At 45.9% G+C, this 20,526-nt stretch overlaps 1 protein-coding gene and 1 long non-coding RNA gene across 3 annotated transcripts; both read right to left on the minus strand.

The window, feature by feature from the left end:
* Positions 1-350: 350 nt before the first annotated feature.
* On the minus strand, positions 351-1,947 carry LOC121356142. The gene is made up of 3 exons (XR_005955513.1): positions 1,579-1,947; positions 1,367-1,476; positions 351-1,176 (listed from the first exon to the last, which is right to left on the minus strand). It is a non-coding gene; the product is annotated as an uncharacterized LOC121356142 (long non-coding RNA).
* Positions 1,948-5,052: 3,105 nt separating this feature from the next.
* THUMPD2 (THUMP domain containing 2) lies at positions 5,053-19,768 on the minus strand. 2 transcript variants are annotated; one of them, XR_005955514.1, is made up of 10 exons: positions 19,486-19,617; positions 17,957-18,372; positions 16,744-16,821; positions 15,398-15,450; positions 15,004-15,091; positions 14,259-14,330; positions 13,584-13,698; positions 11,116-11,233; positions 7,281-9,651; positions 5,053-5,841 (listed from the first exon to the last, which is right to left on the minus strand). XR_005955514.1 is itself a non-coding variant. In XM_041472258.1 (9 exons), the coding sequence occupies exons 2-9, from the start codon at positions 18,365-18,367 to the stop codon at positions 9,213-9,215; spliced, it is 1,374 nt and encodes a 457-aa protein (XP_041328192.1). In that variant the 5' UTR covers positions 18,368-18,372; positions 19,486-19,768; the 3' UTR covers positions 6,531-9,212. The 2 variants fall into 2 exon arrangements, 1 of the variants encoding a protein (XP_041328192.1); XM_041472258.1 differs by lacking the exon at positions 5,053-5,841 and having other exon boundaries at positions 6,531-9,651; positions 19,486-19,768.
* Between the last annotated feature and the right edge of the window lie 758 nt (positions 19,769-20,526).

The following is a 20,526-nucleotide window of genomic DNA, read 5'->3' on the forward strand; positions in this document are numbered from 1 at the left end:
TGTGCCATCAATCCCTGGGGCCTCCACAGGTGCTTTGGACGTCTGGCAGCTGCAGGTCTGGTGTGAGCAGAGGGATTCTTCTCTTGTCTCCCCTCATGAGCAGAGCATGCCAGCCAGTTGTGCTGTTTTACATGTGACTGACCCACAAAACTGCAGGAGACTGAGGACTTGTAACAGGTGCAGGACAGGTTCAAAAGGAACTTGGGAAAACTCTGTCTTTCTCAGTCCAAAGGGACAGCAGAGCTCACACCTGCTCACAATAATCGTCTGGAGAGTGGAGCAATGTTTGTATGGAAAGATGACTAGGGGTAAAATCAGAGGAAACAGAGAAGTTACGTTTATATTCTAACAGGAGTTATAATGGGACAAAAATTTTAGGGTAAAATACAGGTGCTTTTCCCAGGATAGAACTGGGTTGGCATGCTCCATGATGATTCCCCATGCAACCATAAGCACCTGCTAAGGGTAGTGGAGTGGGATGGAGACACCACAACCAGGGCCTGCCAAAATCTTTGCAGGGGCAGCAACCTGATGGTACTTTGAAGCTGATTAACTGCATTGCAAGGGCTATTTGGCATTTGCAGGAGCACTTATCAATTTAGAGGAGGCACCTCTAAGTCCAAAGCCAGCCAGACCTTATGTTCTTAGCACCATTCATTTAGAAGAAATCCTGTGACATTTGCAAATTTAAGAGGTGACACCCCCGTTCAGACCCTCCTGGGTGCGAACAATAGCTCTTTTCAACAGCACGGAAATCTGCACGCCCTGCTGTCTCAAGGTCATTTCACTTGAGAGTCCTGAGACGCAAATCCAGCCAAGGTCCTCGTTTCCAGAAAACTTCTGCTGTAAGAAATCCTGCAAAGTTTGCAATTCTAGGAGTGGAAATCCCACAGGAAACACAAGGCTTCAGGCTCCAAATGGGATCTCTTTTCCACACAATGGAAAACTCAGCAAGCCCTTCTGACAGGACCAGTTCACAGGAGGCCCACAACTCTCAAGGGCCAGGCAGATCCAACTCCACAGAAGCTTTAATCTGAGAAAAATCATGTGATGTTGGTACTTTTAAAAGGCAGAATGGCACATTTAGACCCTGGCTGATGCTTCAGAGAGTGATTCTTTTACACAATAAATAAAGATTTCCATTCCAATGTCTGTAGGTCACTTTGGAGACAGCCCCTGAAAAACAAGACCAAGAAGAGCCATAGTTCCTGGCAGCTGTCATTCTGGGAGGAATCCTATGACATTTGTGATTCAAGAAACCGAACCCAAAATTTCAACACCTGATATGCAGACGCAAAAGACTGCTGTTTTCCTGAGGTAAGAAATACTTCAAACCCAGCATTCTTAAAGAGTTCAGAATACACACCCAGGACTGACATGCCCCGCAAAGTGCTGCCTCCTGGCAGATCGCCTCTATGGTAAACCCTGTCACACTAGAAATGCTAGGAAGCAGAATCCAAACTACGGGACAAGCACCTGTAAGGAAAAGGTACCTCTGTTCATGAGGTAGAATAACTTCCACCCTAATGTTTCAGAGCAAGTTGACATGAGCGCCTAAGGGAGGCCAAGGTCACCTACACCTGTACTTCCTAGAACCGCTGGTGTCAGAGGAATACTGCGATGTTTGCAGTTTCACAGCCGGAAGGAAAACTGGCGCTGGGTCGGGGGGCGGCAGTACCGTTCTCTGTCCACAAGGCGGCAGCACTGCCGCCGAGCTCAGCCCGGGGCAGCGACGCACACTGGGGGCAGGCAGAGCACGGAGGCAAAAGGCGCCAGAGAGCCCTTTCTGTCCCCTGCAGCCCCTGCAGCCGTTCTTACGGTTTCAGGGCACTTGAGTCTTCACCCCCTTTTCCTCACCCCCAAAGAAGGCACAGTACGAGTCAAACTGCCCTTGACAGCAGCGCAGAGCTTCCTTCAAGCCCTTTCCACATGTACATCCCCCTAGAAAGGGACTCCGCAGCAACAAGAAAGGGGGGGCAGCCCCCAGAAGGGTTGAAGTTCTTCCCCAGCCTCGCTGTCACCGGCGAGGGGCAGAGAGAGGGAGCGGCAGGGACGGCACGCCACAGAGCGGGGGCCGCTCTCAGCGGGATGTCGGGAAAGCCGCAGGTCCGGCAGTGCCGGGCGGTGTGTCTGACCGGCATGGGGGATCCGCCGAGACCCCCCGGCCCCGTGCGGGGACTCCTGCAGGGGCCGAGGGGCGCCGGGCTCCGGCCCTCTGGGCTTTATTCTCCAGCGCCCCGAGCTGCAGCGAAGAAGGAAAGGGGGGACGGGAAGAGAGGAGCGATAGCAGGGGATGAGAAAGGGTAGGGAGGGAGGTCGTGCTGGGGAGGAAAGCGGGAGGAGAAGTGAAAGCCAGGGAGCGGGGGAAGAGGGACCGTGGACAGAGGAGGGAGAGAGGGGGAATAGAACGGAGTAGCGGAGTAGGGACGGGACAGGAAGGATCCGGGTTTGGGGGCAGAGCAAAAGGGGGAAAAGGAGATAACTAAGGGGAATGCGGGGAGGAGGAAGGAGGGGTAGAGAGAGGGACAGGAGGGGAAGCCTCACAGAGCCCCGGCTCCATCCCGAGCCCGTCCCGCCCTGCCCGGGATGCTGCGCTCGGCGGAGCTCGGCTCGGTTCGGCAGAACCCGGTCTTGGGCTAAATTCAGCTGTTATCGGCTAAACTCGGCTATTGTCGGCTGCATTCCGTTAGATTCGCCTTCGTTCGGCTCTTCGTCTAAACTCGTTTAAATTCGGATTTTCGTCTAAATTCGGCTTGTTTCATCTCTTCGGCTGAACTCGGCTCGGTTCGGGTAGACTCGGTCATAATCGGCTCTTCGGCTAAACTCGTATATCACCGGCTACACTCGGCTATTTCGGCTACACTCGGCTATTTTCGGCTCTTCGGCTAAACTCGGTCACACTCGGCTATCATCGGCTCTTCGGCTAAACTCGGCTATCATCGGCTAAACTGGATTTTCCCGCCCCCCCCCGCCATGTTGAGAAGGTCAAGCAAGTCAGGCGACGCGCCACTCCCAATATGTCGACAGCGAGAGGACCTCGGCAGAGAGAAGCGTTTTCGCCGATGCCTGTCAGCAACCGACCGAAATACCCCCCCCCGCGGCGCCGCTGAGCCCACAGTCCGTGTCCAAGGCACTGGAAAGGACACAGAAAATTCCACCGGGGCCGTGCTGGCGTCGGGGTGCCGTGCAGGCAGTCCAGTAGACGGAATGTGGTCCTCGTTTTCCCGGTTTTTTTTCCCGCCATCTTGAGAAGGTCAAGCGCGTCCCGGGCCACCCTCTCCTCCGCTGTCGCCCGCTGCAGCACTTCGGCAGAGAGCGGCGTTTTCGCCGCCGCCTCTCGGGGGGCTGCAGTACCGCGCTCTGTCCACAAGGCGGCAGCGCTGCCGCCCGCCCCAGCCGGGGCTGCGGGCAGGGAAGGGGCAAAAACGAGCAGTTGCGATCCCCTCCAAAAACTCCTCTAAAATAAATGCCCCAAAACCACTCGGAAGAAAACTAAAAAACCTGCCTCTAACCCAATAAGAACCAAAATTAAGACCCCTTTTAGACAATATTTAAATTTTTTTTTGTAGTTTTCATATTTATATTTATAATGTATATTGATGTATGATGTAATATATATTCTATATTACATCTATTCCTATTACTTTATTTCTATTTCTATTTTTATATATATTTTTATATATTGATTATATACTTCTATATTTAGATTTATATTTCTATAATGCTTATATAATTTAAAATAAGACCCCTGTCTCCACCCAAATAAAAACCAAAAAAGCTTTCTTTTATACCATATATAAATTTTTTAAAATTTATATCTTTCATGTTTTTATATTTACATTTGCATTTAAAATGTGTATTGATGTATAGTGTTATTTATATTCTAAATTATATATCTTCCTATTACTTATATTTATATTTTATATTTCTATATATATTTTTAGATATTTAGTATATTTCTATATTTAGAATTATATCAAAATATGTATATTCATAGTATTTAAAATAAAATCCCTGCCTCTAACACAAAAACCAAAAGCCCTTTCTTTTAAACTATATTTAAATAGTTTTTATTTATATTTTTCATAATTATATTCACATTTGCATTTATAGTTTTATTGATGTATTATATTGATAAATATATAATGTATATCAAAATGTAATGTAAATAAATTATTAATAGTATATATAATATGCACTGCTATACTTATATTTACTTAGCTTTTTAATTTTTATATCTTTATATATTTATTATATATTTCTATATTTAGATTTCTACCTTTATTTTATTTATAATTTTTATAATAAAAACCCTGCCTATTGCCAAATTAAAAACAAAAAACCCTTTATTTTAAACTATATTTAAATATTTTTACATTTATATTTTTTATATTTACATTCACATTAACAAGTGGTTATATATTATATTGATGTATGATATTTAGACAACATATATGACATATATAATAAGATATATATAATATAATTTGTACTATGTATTGTATTGATAGAAAGGAAAAGTTAGAAATAGTCTTAGAAATAAAAAGAAATAGAGAGAATAAGAAATACAGTTAGAGAGAAATAGAGTTGAAGAGCAAAGGAAATAGCATAAAAGTTAAACAGAAAAAGAAATAGAGTGAAAAAGATACAGTTAGAGAGAAGTGGAAATAGAGAGAAAAAGAAATACAGTTAAAGCTAGAGAGAAAAATAAACAGAGTTCAAGTATAAAGTATATAGAGAAAAAGAAAGTGAAATAAGGAAATAGGGAAACAGAGAAACAGAGGGGAAACAGTCATAGAGAAGCAGAGAGATAGAGTTAGAAACAGTGAGAAACAGAAACAGAGCTAGAGATGCAGTTAGAGACAGACAGAAATAAAGTCCGAAATAGAAAAGTGAAGTGAGGAATAGACTGAAAAGTAAGGTGAGAAGCAAAGCAAGAAATACAGTGGAAAAAATGACTGAACCACACCAAAGAAAGACAGGAGCCAAAGGGTGGGGGGGTTGCTTTAGGGTTGACTCAACTTTATTGAAAGAATCAGACCTGACCCCACCGCTACCTGCGCGTCTCCTGCCTGTCTCCAGCACCACTGAATCTGCCACGCGTGTCCCCACACCAGGGACGGTGACAGAAAATCACACTAGAAGCACGGTGGCAGTGTCAGAGCTGGCTCAGGTTCAGGCAGGCAAATGGACACCTTTCTGACGAGCGGGGTCCTTCTGTGGCATCATTTTTGTCCCTACCCAAAAGCACGTGTGCACGATGATGCCATCTTCAGACGAACATGATGAGTCACATACAGCCATCTTTGGTGTGGCATCACGTGACTTTCGCCCTCATTTGCTGTCTTTGTTACTGGCAGATGTCACTTCCAGTTAATCACCGCCACCTTTGGATGTGGTATCACGTGACTTCCACCTGTCATCGCCATCTTGGGATCTGGCAGAAGCCACTTCTGGCTACGCCCCCATTGTTTCTGTAGCAAGGAAAAAGGGCCCTCCTTCTCAGAAAGGTGCCCGTCCTGCTGCCTGAGCCAAACTCCAACTCTGCTCTTGGCCCATCGTGTCCCCACGCTGGAAAGCGCCACACAAGATCAAGCTGCAAGTGCGGAGTCGTGGTTGGGCCTCGGGTCAGGCTCAGACAGGCAGGAAAAGGAGAGAGGTCCTGCCGCAATGCCGTTTTGTCCTCCTCAAAGCGCATGTGTGACTGGCCGCCATCTGGGAAGGACGGTGTCACGCACATGCCTGGGCCGCCATCTTGAGTGTGGCATTTCCCACGGGAGCTGCAGTACGCAGTGCTCATCATCAGGCAGCAGCAGTGATTGTCCCGGCAGAGATCTCCAGCTGTGTCAGACAGAAAACCCTCTGAACACTGACAGCTATTTCTACTGCCTTCACAGAGATACTTTCTTCCATTTTCAAGCCCTTATTATATACATAAAATTATACTTGCATTTTTAAACCCTCTGTATCTATATTTAGAATTTCTTATAATCCAAGATCCTTGTATACAATTCAGTAGATACAGGATTGTAGTTGCAAGAAATTTTTTTAAAAAATTCTTTTTATATAGAGATAAGGAAGGCTACAATTTTTAATATTTTTTGCACAAACACAGCCCCTAAACTTCCAAGCATTTTTTGGCTGTAACCTCCATTTTTGGGAGGACCCCACCAAACCCCTCTCACACCCAACTCACCTTCTCTTCCACTGCATCTTCACTCTCCCAGTGACACTGGGGTGCCCCAAATTACATCATCACCAACCAGACTCCAACTCCTATCCTTTTTACTCGCCCCCAAAGGAGGTACAAAATGAATTAAACTAGTCCAGACAGCAGGGTGTTGGTTTAATAATCCCATTTACATACATACAGCCCCCCTCCAGAAGGGGCCTCCATATAATTTCTTATATTCTAAAATCTTGTAAAGAATACATATATTTTTATTTTAAAATGCATCTACATACAAATTAGTATTTTTTTCTGTATACAAAAATGAGAAACTTTACAGGTTTCAATACATAAATAAATATGAGCAGAAATTCTGTATTTATTTCAGATATGCTGATGTCCACAGTTACACAAGCACAGTGTGCCAGTAATAACATGACTAGCTATATTTAATACTAGGATATTTTGAATGGCAATATGTAACAAACCAAGTGTGTCTCAATCTGCTATTCAAAGAAGACTAATTATAATCTGATAAGACGCAGCTCGGGATCTATCTCTAATTACCTCACTTCTGGTTAAATTACAGCTCCTGACTGTAAAATCCCTGAAAAATCAGTTTTAATCTATTACTCTCCTCAAGCTAAAATAATTGTGACAACATAATGGCATTAACATTTAAAATTATATTCTTGCATATCTAACACAGAACTTTATCCAATACCAAAATGTATTGAGAATCTATTCAGTCTGCTTCTATATATTCTGTGAATACAGTGAATTACCATAAGTCTACTGTTGTTAAAATATAATTTTAATGTATCCAGTTCCTAGAGCGTGTATATTGTAGAAGAAAAAATACCTGCAAAGGTCTGGGTTCACTTCTAATTTCTTCCAAAGAGCTGCATATATTTTTGTATTTTGAAGTACTGATGTAAAAGTATGTATTTATTTGTATTTGTAGTTGACTTGCTTTGACAAAATACAGAAAACTTTGCTTGCTATTCCTCAGAAAAAGAGTTTTGTCAAGAGCAGCTCTATTATTTTTGTATGGCTGCTATACAGATAACATATGATCCAAGTCGTTACAGAAGAATTCATCTATACTTACAGCAAGTCTCAGAATTTCACACATAGATGTTTCTTTAGGGTGTGTTTTTCCACAGAACAGGGTTTTTTTGGTAGCTTTTACGTGTGTCTGTAGTTCAGCATCAAAGAAACTTAGAGGGAACACCTGGAAAATTTTCAGTGTTGGTATGACTACAGGGCACACATCATTATGTTCAGGTCTCATCACTGTAATCCCCAAAACATCCAACAACTTCAAAAAGCAACAGACTGAAGACATCAGTTCATTGCCTCCAAAAAAACAGTACCTACAAACAATGAGGGTTGATGTGACATTAGCACTGCGAGTGCCATTTACATTCCTTTTTTTGTTGGTGTTGCAAGACTAGAAAAATCAGCTTTCATACAAAAAAACAAGCAGGGACCAAAAACAGCCCTAGGACATAGGTAAAGCCACTACAATACACAAACAGAACTTGGCAGGACAACACAAAACTATCCTTTCATGTCTCAGGCAAGGAACAAATGTCTCACAGCTGCATGTGGGCAGCACAACGTGGCCTACGCTGCTTTCTTCTAAAATACCAAAGCAAAAATTCTCACCAAGACATTTCTAAATGTTTTTGGCAGCACAATGGTTGAAGAATACTGAACCACACTAGATAAATACAGTTAACCAGAGTTCAAAGTAATTGTTTGTAAAAAAGTAACAATTTCAAACTACAATTACACATTATTCCTTGATTTCTTTGATACGCTCAGTGTTAGAAAAAAAGGCAAGCCAAATGAAACAAAAAACAAAACCAGAAACTACAATGAACAAAAACAAACCTCCCCCCAAACCCTACCCTTAAAGTTTGCTTTAGGCCAAAATGCTGCTGAGTTTCAAAAGGAAGTCTTTATCATAGACTGCACAGCTGTAAAAATATACATTAACAACTACAAGATATTTTAGGACAGAAAAGTGTGTTTGAAAATGCAAATATAATCCTATTTTTTACTTTTCTCATTAAAAACATTTGAGAGAAACAGTGTTGAAGTCAACAAAATAGCATTATTAAACCCAACCCTGCTCTTTAAGGTGATCTTCAGTCTTTTGACACAGTCTTTTATCCTAATTTTCCCTCCTCAAAAGTCCTCCAGTGTTCCTGCAGACTGACATGGCTTAGGAAAGTAGTGAGAAGTCTTTATGCTTAGTTGTCACAGAAAACATGCAATGTTTTTTGGTTTTTGCTATCTCAGCCTTTGTACAAAGGACGCTAAAACCCAAAGGAGAGAGTGATTTCAGTATTGCCTTGGGCCCTTTCTGTCATGCTGGTACAGTTCTAGAAGCCCTATTTTGACGAGACAGAAGAACCAAGAGAAAAGGTACAGAGAAGAAAAAAAGGTGTCACAAAAATGCAGGAGAGAAAGGGAGAGGCAGGGCAGGGAGGACCCAGGACACACAAAACAGGGTCAGGGCCCAGGGCCTGGGACTGGCTGCAGCTCCAGCTGTCACTGCTGCTTCTTGTCCTTCTGGCCTCCCTTCCTGCTCAGCATCTCAGGGGGCACACCTATCCTCCATCTAAGAACAACCTGAACACTAAGAATACTTAGAATAGACAAAGCTGCAGCTTAAATATTACTTTAAAATGAATAGCTGGAGTGCACAGCCCAAAGATCATGGGCTACCACAACTGGCTTTGCAGTTCTGCAAATCAGAAGTCTCTCCCACAGAAGCTCCTCCCAATACTGAGCAGTTTCGCCTAAACAAGGATTTGAGGACTCTGCCACATTACAATACACTATATCCTCTTTCACTGTATCCAATACAGTAGAACTGGCATCTTCCACTTCTCCTATTAAACCAGAGACAGAACAGCACAGAGCCTTAGGACTTCCCAAGAACATGAGGCAATCTAAGGGATGGCAGTGGGTGTGTCTGCATCAGCAGAGCCCCACGAGTCCTGCTGCTCCCGAAGCATTCAAGTTCTCTTCAGCCCAGGGCCAGAGAGCTCCCAGTTCCAGGGAGTGTACCAGTACTGGGACAGCTCTCAGTCCCAGTTCTGCTGCTCCCAGGAGCAGACACCTTCCTGTATTTGTGTATGAAAGCATCAGTCTTGCCCAGGCTAACGGCATAGACACCCTCTGGCAGCAGAGACCCGAAATGTCTGCTGAGAACAGATTTTCCACCCCCCTGGGCCAAGGAGGAGGAATTCCCATCCACACTTGGGGCTGCTCCACTGTCACCATCAGCACAGGCCTCAGCAGGGTCACCTCCAGCACACCTGGTCAAACCATCCATGGCTTGTGCAGGGGCAGTTCCACTGTCACCATCAGCAGAGGCACCTCCAGCACACCTGGTCAAACGATCCACGTGTCTGCGGAGCTCCTGGCTCAGCAGCAACACCAGGGTCCCTCCAACACGAAGCACTCTGGCAATCACAGGAAAAAGAAAGGTTAGATGTTGATCCCTTCTGGCATCCCTTTGCCTGTGCAGAACTTTGCCACTGCTGACACTTCAGATGCCACCTGCATTCAGTGAAACACCGGAGTGTGTCAGCTCAACTCAGTGAGCTGCACCTCCAAGAGGAATTTAAATCCCCCATCTTCTTACCTCTTTCTAAATAGGAGAACAGGGCCCTGTCCTGACTCCAAAACATTTCTGAATGTTAGTAGTTATTTCTATTGGGTTAGCAGGGAAGAGAAACTAATTTTTTACCGCACTCAGCATTCTTTCAAGCATCAAGGGCACCATCAAGCCCAGGGTTTTTGGAGATTGCAAAGGAACAGCCTGCCAGTGCAGCAAGGGCTGCTCAGATTAGCATGGTAATTCTGAAACTGGCCCTTCCTTTTGGAAACTTCAAAAAACAGCCTTTTGGAACTTGCCCTGTTCCACTGATCCTGAATGGCTTTCAAACTCAGGAAGCAGAAGAAAATTAATCAATGTTTGCAATTAATTTTTCTAGGTATGTGTCCAAACATTACACGTGGCTTTGAAAGAAGGGAAAAAGAAATACTATCCTGACTCAGTTTACAGTAAGTAGTTTGAACAGCTTTACTGGTGGGGCTCTCATGGCCCCTTCTTCAGGGAATATTTTACTTAGGATGGACCAATAGAGCAAATAAGGCCAGAAAACAAGATTGCCATACCATTCTGTGGAGCCATGCAACCTTCTCCATCACCTTCCCACCACATTCCTGCATTGGCTGAGTAAAATCAACATCTGCTGAAGAACAGTCCTAGAGAAAGGGCTTCTTTTCAGGCAAGAAGTAGAGGGGAAGATGGCTTGACCTGTCTGTTAGAAGCAGCCCAGCTATCAGCTTGGCCCAACTCTGCCACCTAAGGACACGGTGAGAGATGAAAGGACACACCAAAAACCAGCCCAGGCTGCTAGTGAGGCGTTCCTGAACAGCAAGGACAATGAATGTCCCTTCTCCTAGTCTTGAGATCCTTCCTGCCAAGGCAGGCTGGTCAAAGCTTGGCTGTGACCTCAAAAAGGAAAGACTTAATTTATACAAGCAGGCCTTAACTAGAAAAGGATTATAGCTTTATTAGCCTGGCCACGCTTTAACTTTGTCCAGGTAGGCCTCTCCTCTTTCTCCTTCCTGCCACACTGGAGTATGGCTCAGAAACATTTCCCAATTGTAAATTGCCAAGAGCATTTGAGAGCATGGCTCACACAGGATCCTCCCTTGGCAGCTCACAGCTGGTGAAACACAACGTAACAGCCTCCAAGGGATGAGTAATGGGCTGAGACCTCCACAGCCTGCACAGGGTCACACGACAGAGTTGGAGACTATGGAATAAAGCAGATCTGAAGCTGGCTGAATGCTGAGGTCACAAACCATTATGGCATGTCCATCAAACCCATGAGGGTGCCAAAGGCCACACGTACCTCTCCATTTCCTGGAGAAGATCTGGTAGGAGCTGGGAATCACTTGTGGTCTTGAACTTCTTCCCAAATGGAATATCCGAAATAACACTATCAAAGCTTTCTGAAGGCAATGGCAGTGCTGCAGAATAAAGGCAGGTCTTTACTTATCTCTGACTGTGTGAAAAATGCACAGCAGCTCTGCCCCTGTTCCCCCTTCAACACTGCCTGCCAGCACTTTTTGGGCTATGCACATTCACATAATCCACATTTTGGATTATGCAGATTCACATCTCCTTCTGCACTTGCCCTCATGAACGCCACCGTGGAGACACCACCCCTCTGCAGACTGGGAGGAGACAAATGCGTGGCAGCACCGTTCAGTCTGCAGAGTCTCCACTCCTGAGGATGTCTGCCCCTGCAGCAAGACTCTCCTAGGGCACTACACAGTCCCAGATTAACTGCTGCCTCTCAACACCCAGTACATCTTAAACATGAAAATCGTTGAGCAAAACACAAAAGAGCTACATTTGTGAGCACTTTACTCAGTGCAAATGTTCAAGTGCACATGTATGTATGGCAAGGAGCTACCTCCAGTTCCTCTCCATGCCCCTTTTCTTCCCTCAAGGAATCTGATTACAGCCAGAATCACTTGGATCCTGTCAGAGCTCATGCCTTTGAAGGGTCACCTCAGAGCTTCTGCATCCCAGCTGAGGTCAGCTCCCCTAAGGAAGATGCAGCACTGCACCTGTGGTGATGAAGGCTGGCCATGTGCCAGGCTGTGCAGGCCAGCTGAGACCCTTCCTGAGACCCTGGAGGTCCCTCCATGCCGTGCTAGGCTGCACAGCCAGGCTGGGATCCCTCCTGAGACCCTGGAGGTCCCTCCATGCCGTGCTAGGCTGCACAGCCAGGCTGGGATCCCTCCTGAGACCCTGGAGGTCCCTCCATCCCGTGCCAGGCTGCACAGCCAGGCTGGGATCCCTCCTGAGACCCTGGAGGTCCCTCCATCCCGTGCCAGGCTGCACAGCCAGGCTGGGATCCCTCCTGAGACCCTGGAGGTCCCTCCATCCCGTGCCAGGCTGTGCAGCCAGGCTGGGATCCCTCCTGAGACCCTGGAGGTCCCTCCATCCCGTGCCAGGCTGTGCAGGCCAGCTGAGACCCTTCCTGAGACCCTGGAGGTCCCTCCATCCCGTGCCAGGCTGCACAGCCAGGCTGGGATCCCTCCTGAGACCCTGGAGGTCCCTCCATCCCGTGCCAGGCTGTGCAGCCAGGCTGGGATCCCTCCTGAGACCCTGGAGGTCCCTCCATCCCGTGCCAGGCTGGGATCCCTCCTGAGACTCTGGAGGTCCCTCCATCCCGTGCCAGGCTGTGCAGGCCAGCAGGCCTGGGCCCTGCACAGACCCTGGGGTCCTCCATCCCTCAGGGTGCTCCAAACTCGCTTGACACGGCCTTGAGTAGACAGCAGGACTAAAAACTTCCAACAGTCCCTCCTCAACTAAACTCTGCTGAGATTCTATGCCAACTTTTCTACAACTAGCTGGAGATATTTCCTGGACCATTCTTGGGTCAACACTTGCAGCACAACAACTGGGTATCAATTTTATCTGCAAATGAAAGGACATGCCACCTACAGCCCTTCTCAAGACATGCAGAAGTTACAGCTTCTGAGCAGTGATGGAGACACCAACTTGCTCAGTTTAGAAAACCTGACAGCTAAGTACCGTCCATTAGCCTAGAAACCAAAGTCAAACACAGCTTTTAAGTGAGAAATAAACCCACATTTTTATTAAAAAATCAATAATGTTTCTTATCATTCCAGTAAAAAATAAATACTGCAAGGTAAAAAAAAATATGCAAACTTCATCACTCATGCACAGGGAAACTCAGCCAGCTTGCCTGTCATGGATTTCATATAGGCATAATTTAGCCTCAGACTCTGAGGTCCAGAATAAGGTCATACAATTATTTCCTTCTCTACAGAATCGCTTGTAAACCAAGAGAAAATAGACTTCCTTTTACAGGAGAAAGGAACCATAATTCAAAATAATCCTACTGCAAAACATGAACAATGCAGCTCAGCTTAATGTGTCCTCACCAATACTCACCTGGTAAATTTAACTTACAGGCTGCATTTCATTTGGATTTGTCCTGGCTGTGTTCCACTAAGATACAAAAAAATCTCACATGGTTCATACTCTTTATGGTATTGTGGTGGTAAATCACACATTTACCATGAAGAGAGACAATTACTGTCCATGGCAGACAATTGTAATTTTTATTGTCTTCTGCTGACTTCATTCTTACCAAAGTTCCAGGTGCAGGCAGCAGGGAGGAAGTACCTCCCTTCATAATTATTCCTTCACTAGCACTAGCACCAGAGCCACAACCCAGCTATTTGTTGGGAGTTAGCTCTGCAACATATCACCTCAGGGGAACCTACCTGTACAATCCCAGAAACACAAAATATCCACCTGGAAATCCCACAGACATACCTTTCACAGAAGCTTTCAGCAGCTCAATCTTATCCACTAAGCCTGCAGTTCTGATATTGCCATCTGCACCCTCTAACTGTGAGTCACTTATATCAGCACCCCAGTAACAAGCTTCCTGTCCAGAGAGAGAGAAAAGTAACTTTGTGAACACTCTAGTTCTTTATTTCATTAACCCTTCTTGAACTGCCTTGTTGCACAGCTCTTGCAAGACAGCCCCCTTTCTGGGACATCTGCAATCCACAATCCAGAGGGTGGAGCAACGGAGGAAGTATGTGCTGTCTCCACTCTTTTAATGCTCTGGTCTGCTCAAGACACTTGAAATGACAGAAATACCAAGAGCATGTCCTAACAGCACGACCCCAGCTAGATACAGCCAGCCCCACTGCCCCTAATGCTGACAACTGTCCCATGACACCGACTCCTCCGACCCCAGGAAGCTTCACAAGCTCGTGGCTGCCTCACACAAACCCTGCAGTGGGAATCACCAGCTGCACCAGCCTGCAGGACACATTCATCTGGGGAACCTTTGTACTTCTAGCAGCTGCCCAGAAAGATTGGTTTATTTTCACCTTTCCAGGCAGCACTGGGCTTTTGCCTAAGTGGCAGAGAGAAAACCCTGTCCCACAAGTACCAGTTTCCCTGCAGGGGTCCAGCAGCTGGCACTGGGATACTCACAGGCCACTCCTTGGCAGCCTCCAGCAGGATGGTTCCTAGCCCACACATGGGATCCAGCACAAGGGCACCAGCCTACAAAAACAGAGGGGTTACTGCATCCCCAGCATGCCAAACTCCTTACCCAGGACAGAGCTCACAGAGGGATGTGCACAATCCCACTGAACCCAGCACAGGTTAACAAGAATCTCTGGTAATCCCTGGCCAAACTCGCCTGTAAGAGAATATAGTGAAAAGCACCAACAGCTTCACTGCAGACAGTGTGAAGCTATTGGGGAGCTTGAGGAGGAGGAGACGACATTCAGGAGGAAATATTACAAGTGGACTGCAGACAGATGTTGGTACCACTGTGAAAAGAGACCACATTTCCTTGGAAAACAACAGCAAACAACATTTCATTTTTTCACTGCTGCAGAACAGCAGAAAAAATCTTGCCACTTAGACATGAATCTGTACAAGGATTACCAGCTCTGTTGAGAAGCACCTGGAGTTACAGCAGACACCTGGCTAAACTGCAGGTGACAGCACACTCATCACAGGCATGGCAGACCCTGGCCACAGGCACTAGGGAATGGGGCACTGAAATCACCCCACTCCTCCCCAGTAAATGGAGCATTGAAATCACCTAACTCCTTCCCAGGGAATGGGGCACTGAAATCACCCCACTCCTCCCCAGCCCCAGCCCCCATGAGCAGCACCCCATTCCCTTCGTTCAGGACCCATTTCTTCACAAGGAACATTCACTGACCCTGATTTCAGCCAGAGATGCCATGGCCCATGCCACTGTTGACCGCAGTCCTGCTGTTCTGATATACTCTCTGTTTGCCAATGGAAGCCTGCAAACAGCAAAAATCCAAAAAAGTTAACTAAAACAGCAGCAGGACCACCCAGACAAGCCCATGTAATGTCAAAGAACACATGAAATGGACAGATCTCCTGAGAGACAGAGAACTCTGCTTTTAACCATTAACTCACTGCAAAGTCTGGTCTGTGTGTTCATTTAAAACGCAGGCAGATCACAAGACTAATTTAACAACAGTGATTATCAAACCAAAAGATAAATACTCATGGTGGATAGCAAGATTTACAAATCCTGTGTGTTCTGATATTGCCACAACAAATCTGGTGAGGAGAACACTTACCTGAAAAGAGGAATCCCCACCACAGAGTGAATGTCATTAAGATGTACAAAGATCTAGAAGAAGAAAAAAAACAACCCCAACATTTTAAAGTCTCAAACTGACACAACAATAGCTTTAACTCATTTAAACCAGACACAGATGCTTCTACAAACTTCTGATTTCAGTTTTTAAGAACAAAAATCCATACTACAAACAACAACAATTAATTGGAAGAAATCCCACTAGATTATCTGAATGCCACTTTACAGATTATTTAATGCTTAATCAAGCTGAGGGCGATTTTGTCAGCCAGGAATCCATCAGCAAGCACTTGAATTTATAAGGGGGCTTATTTTTCCTTAACACAGCATAGGAATTTTTAGTTATAAATCCATTTACTACAAGTGGGAGAATATTATTCACTGCGTACTAGCAACAAAATAATAAACATTTTAAAAACACCAACTAAACAAAAAACCCCAAACAAAAAAACCCAAACCAAACCCCACCAAACAAAAAACCCAAAACAAACAACAAGAAATTGTTCTGCTATCCTATAGAGAACATCCCAAAAGAAGACTGAGCTCCCCAGCAGGTCTTGCATGACTGCAATCCCTGCCCGCAGGAAGCACAAAGGGAAACACAACACTGCTGGAAAATCCCAGTCCTCAGCACTTGAACAGCTTCAGAGCAAAATCTGGGCAAGAAGAGGAGGTGCAGGTGAGCCTCACCAAAGCTGTACATAGTACACAGTGCTCAGTGTGGGCACCAGCACCAGGAAACAACCTCCAGAGTTTCTGCAGGTCTGGAATCTCTCAGCATCAGAGCTGAGAGCAGCTTCCACAAGCCAAGGGCAGGGATGGACAAACATCCCTGAAGAAACACTCCTTGTCAGGAGCAAGGAATCCTCTGGAAGGTCTCCGGGCAGCTGCACCAGCAAGGGTGCACAAAGGGAGCAGTTTGCTATTTGTGGAGGAACATTCCCCTGGGCCTTGTATGTGATATTCTCAAGTCCAGCCCCTTGAGAACAGCCTATGATGCCTGCTCCCTTCCCCTCCAGAGGCCACAGACACCCATAGCTTAGGTGAATTCCATTTTCACAGTCAGAGTCCAGCAGTCTGTGAGGGTGCTGGATCCTGAAACTCCTCCTCTGGGGATCCTTCTCCTCCCATGCAGGCAGACCCAGCCAGGCTGGGGTTCATGCCAGAGTTCTGGAAGGCACACACACATGCTGATTTTCAGGTAAATTCAGCAGCAGGAAGACCAGCAGGGACAGGCCATGGTCCCACGTGCAAAGGGAGCAGAGAACAAAACCAAAGGTGTCAGGGTGAGTCTGGAAGCATCCACAGGCACACAAGCAGCCCTACCTCCAGGTCAGGGTCCCGCAGATCAGTATGCCACCCACACTGCTTCACCAGCGCCATGCCAATGGCTCTTCCGACCTCCTAGGAGGGGGAGAACAGTCACAGGCACGAAAAAACATAGAACTGGGGAAACTGCAGAGCACAGCCTTGGGTGCACAACCCTCAGAAATCCCAGGGAAGAGTCTATGCCTAAGAGAGTAATTCACACAACTCACAGCAGAAGAGGTGCAACAGGGCAGAGCAGGTGAGTGAGAGGCAAAGCAAACATAGCACAAGGCAAACAACCAACACTCAGCTGCAGCAAGAGGAGAGGCTGAAGTTCCAGATCTGATCGAGTGACAATAAAACATTCACTTGAGCTGGACTTGATCCTTGTGGATCCCTTCCAACTCAGAATATTCTGTGACTACCACCGTTTTGGAATTCTTAATCATATGCACAAAATACTTTCAATGGCTCTAAGGCAGATTACCCAACAGAAAACCTGCAAATGCACAACTACAACTCACAGTATTAATGCTTTCATTATAGATAGAAAGCTCTGATTACCTTTAGAGGTTCAGACACAGCACAAATTTAGGCAAACACCCTCGTAGGGAAGCTCATGTGTACTCACCTCACCAAGGTGCTAGCTTTAGTAGGAAAAAAACCTAAACTACTGACACCTTCCAGTAAGAGTAACCCGCCCAGATGGGAAGAGGGCTGAATAGAACAGACCCCGGAGGACTGCATGCCACTATTCTTTCCTAAGGACCAAGACTCCCAGGGCTGTATTCCTGAAGAACAAATTCTCCACAATACCTAGTCAGAGGCAACTGAAACTGTGAGTTCTGGCTTTTACCCCTTCGTCCAGCCTGCCACAACTGAGAGGAGTCTGGCCCCACGGTCCTTGCAATGGCCCTTCAAGTAGCTCTAAATTATCCAATCCCTCCTCAGCCTCCACAGGCCCAGAACCTCAAACTCTTACCTTTGCTTATCCTCAGCAAAAGGTATTGATTTGAAAAACATAAAGGGTAATAGTGCACAGAAATCAAAAACAGCATTTGTATTTCCACTTGTTTAAGGTGAATGCAGGTTAAGGGCTTTTTGAGAAAATACAGAAAAAGCTTACATCAGTTTATTATTCCAGAAGACACAACACAACTGAAATGACAAACAAACTACACATCTCTGTTCACCCTTGCTGAATTCTTTTAAAGTAGGTACCTCAGCATACCTGTGAAGTCAGTATTCTGGCAATCGCTCCACTGCAGCGACATGACACCCTGAAGCTGAAGCAAAGCTCCTCACTGGCAGCAGGATCCTCTCCACTGCCTCTGGAAGGCAATTCTGAGGAAGTCCTGCTCTCAGTCCAGCACTCCTGCCTGCTCATTCTGTCTGGTGCCTCACAGGTCTCCCCAGCTCCCACCTGACACTCTTCAGACACAATTGCCTTCACTTGCTCCGTTTTCCGCCTTTTACTTGCAGTATTTGTCTCTTCTTCTGACTTTCTCTTCAGAGCCAATGCATTTTCTTCAGAGCCATAATGTGTTTTCCCCTTGTGTCCATGAAGCTTTCTCCAAACAGAGATAATATCCAGCCAGTATTTCGGGTCCTCAATGACAAGGCTTTTAATCTCATGAAGCATTTTCCCTAGAAGAAAAAAAACAGTTTTGGGTTAAGTATCTCATCCTCGGCATTCCACTTCCCTAGGGACTGAGCACAGCTGTTCACAGCAGCTGTGTTCAGATTTCATTCATGTGCGAGTCCAGAATCACAGCCACAGCTGAGCACTCAGCACCCACCAGGAGCCACAGAGGCACCCCTCTGATTACCAGCACTGCACAACCAAGACTAAATCATGCAAGGGTTGAATTCTGCACAAGAACTCAGCAGCTGTAGAAAACCAGAGCACCTGTGAGTGTCATTCCCAGGGACAGAGCACCAGCCTACCATGCCACCCTCCCCAGAAAGCACTTGACCCAGGTTTAAGCGATGCAGAACACTCTCCAGAATTGAAAGACAGATACAAACATTAATTACTTTGAGTCATCTCAGGCAAAACCAAGTTTATTCTTTCAGAAAGAAAATTCCTGCTTCCCATTCATCACTGTGCCTTCAATCCTGCAACACACACCTACATGTGTGGGCAGTCCCAAGCTAGCCACAAGAGAGGCATGAGGAACAGAGAGGCCAATTCACTTAAATACATGAAAGCTGGTCAAGGAAAAAACATAAATTCTAGTTATCACTTAAAATCTTAGAATCATGATCAAATTTCATCTTCAAAGCTGAAGGTAATCTCCCAAATAAAAATCCAGCAGCAGGCAGATATCAATCCATCTAACTTGAAATTCTCACTCCAACACTGACAGAGAACATGATCCAAGCGGCATACTTAGGAGTAAATTGACACAATGTATAGGTCGGGATTCACTTCGTTTAACAGAAAATAAGACTTGTTAAAATAAACACAAGAGATCTAGGACTGAACTTTGGTTTTCAGGTGGGTTATTATTCTCTTTTTTGGGGCTGGGCAGGGGAAAGGGTCTTTAAAATACAGATATACGCTCAGTGCCAGCAGAATACAGGCTGCAAGGTAGCTATGGAAAACAATTTAAAAGCCCTTTTCAGATCAAAAAAATGTTGAAAACGCACGTGGGTGAAAGACACTTCAGGATCGATTACTGTCAATTAGAACTACAGCCACCAGTAAAAAACTAAACGCTTCGAATGTTATAACCAGGACTCAAACCAAGTCCGTACCTCTGTTCCCGGACACCGGCAGCGGACTGTGCTTCTTCAGCAGCAGGAACAGGCGCTCCCCCGAGCGCAGCTGCCGCAGCTCTCCAGGTCCCGCCGCTGCCCTGAAGAACACTTTTCCCGAGACGCAGTCCACCTGCGGGGAGAACACCCGTCGGACCCGGCCGGGCGGCTCCGGGCCCGCGGCAGCGCAGCTCCGGCTCCCTGAGGGCGAGCCCCTCCGACCCCGGCCAGCCACGCGCCGGGGCGGCACAGCCCGGGCCGTGCTCGCCGGGCTCCGGGCGCGGAGCTCTTCGTTTTCTGCTGATAAGGGAGCAATAAATTCCCTTTCTCTGAAAGATTTAGGTATCCTGCAGCCGCCATCCGGTGAGGGCCCCTCATTCCTTTCTAAAAGAAAACATTCCACATACATAGTTCCTATTTTAACTCAAACAAAAGCTACCCTTTTTGCTATGAAACTACATTTACCATAGTATTAAAATGTTAATACAGCACTACTCAATACAACTTAAATGTGTATAGTAAATATCTGCGTAGAGCCATATAATATGCACTTCTCACAAAAGTAAATAGTGAAATAGATCTTAGTCCCGAAATACATTCTCTCTGTGCCTGCCAAATCCTTCTACATTTACTGTAAACCCATCACTTCAGATCATGCTGCATCAAATAATATCTTCTCCATAAAACGTATTTTTTATATGTAACCCAGTGGTAATTTTTAAGATATTTCTCCTCAGACAGTCTCTAAACTCCCCCAAGTTATCTGCTTTATTATTCTGGCAGCTCTGTGCTATCATTTAGTTGTGTTGATACGAGTATTTAAGTATTTCCCTCATTATGTTCACAGAATCAAGGAGCCACTGAGGTGGAAAAGCCCTCTGAGCCTGTGGAGTCCAGCCGCTCCCCCAGCACTGACCCTGTCCCCTAGTGCACATCCACGTGGCTGTTAAATCCCCCCAGGGATGGGGACTCCCCCTTGCCCTGAGGCAGTCTGTGCCAGGGCTGCACAGCCCTTTGCAGAAGAGTTTTTTCCAATATCCA

The sequence above is a fragment of the Pyrgilauda ruficollis genome, unplaced genomic scaffold, assembly GCF_017590135.1.
Source record: "Pyrgilauda ruficollis isolate IOZ18807 unplaced genomic scaffold, ASM1759013v1 scaffold287, whole genome shotgun sequence".
Lineage (NCBI taxonomy): Eukaryota > Metazoa > Chordata > Aves > Passeriformes > Passeridae > Pyrgilauda > Pyrgilauda ruficollis.

Coding starts and splice junctions, on each gene's coding strand:
- THUMPD2 (XM_041472258.1), bottom strand. CDS start 18,367: ATGCTTCATGAGATTAAAAGCCTTGTCATTGAGGACCCGAAATACTGG. Junction 15,092..15,397: donor GTGGGGATTCCTCTTTTCAG/GTAAGTGTTCTC, acceptor TGCTGTTTGCAG/GCTTCCATTGGCAAACAGAG. Junction 14,331..15,003: donor CATCTCTGGCTGAAATCAGG/GTCAGTGAATGT, acceptor CTGTTTTTGTAG/GCTGGTGCCCTTGTGCTGGA.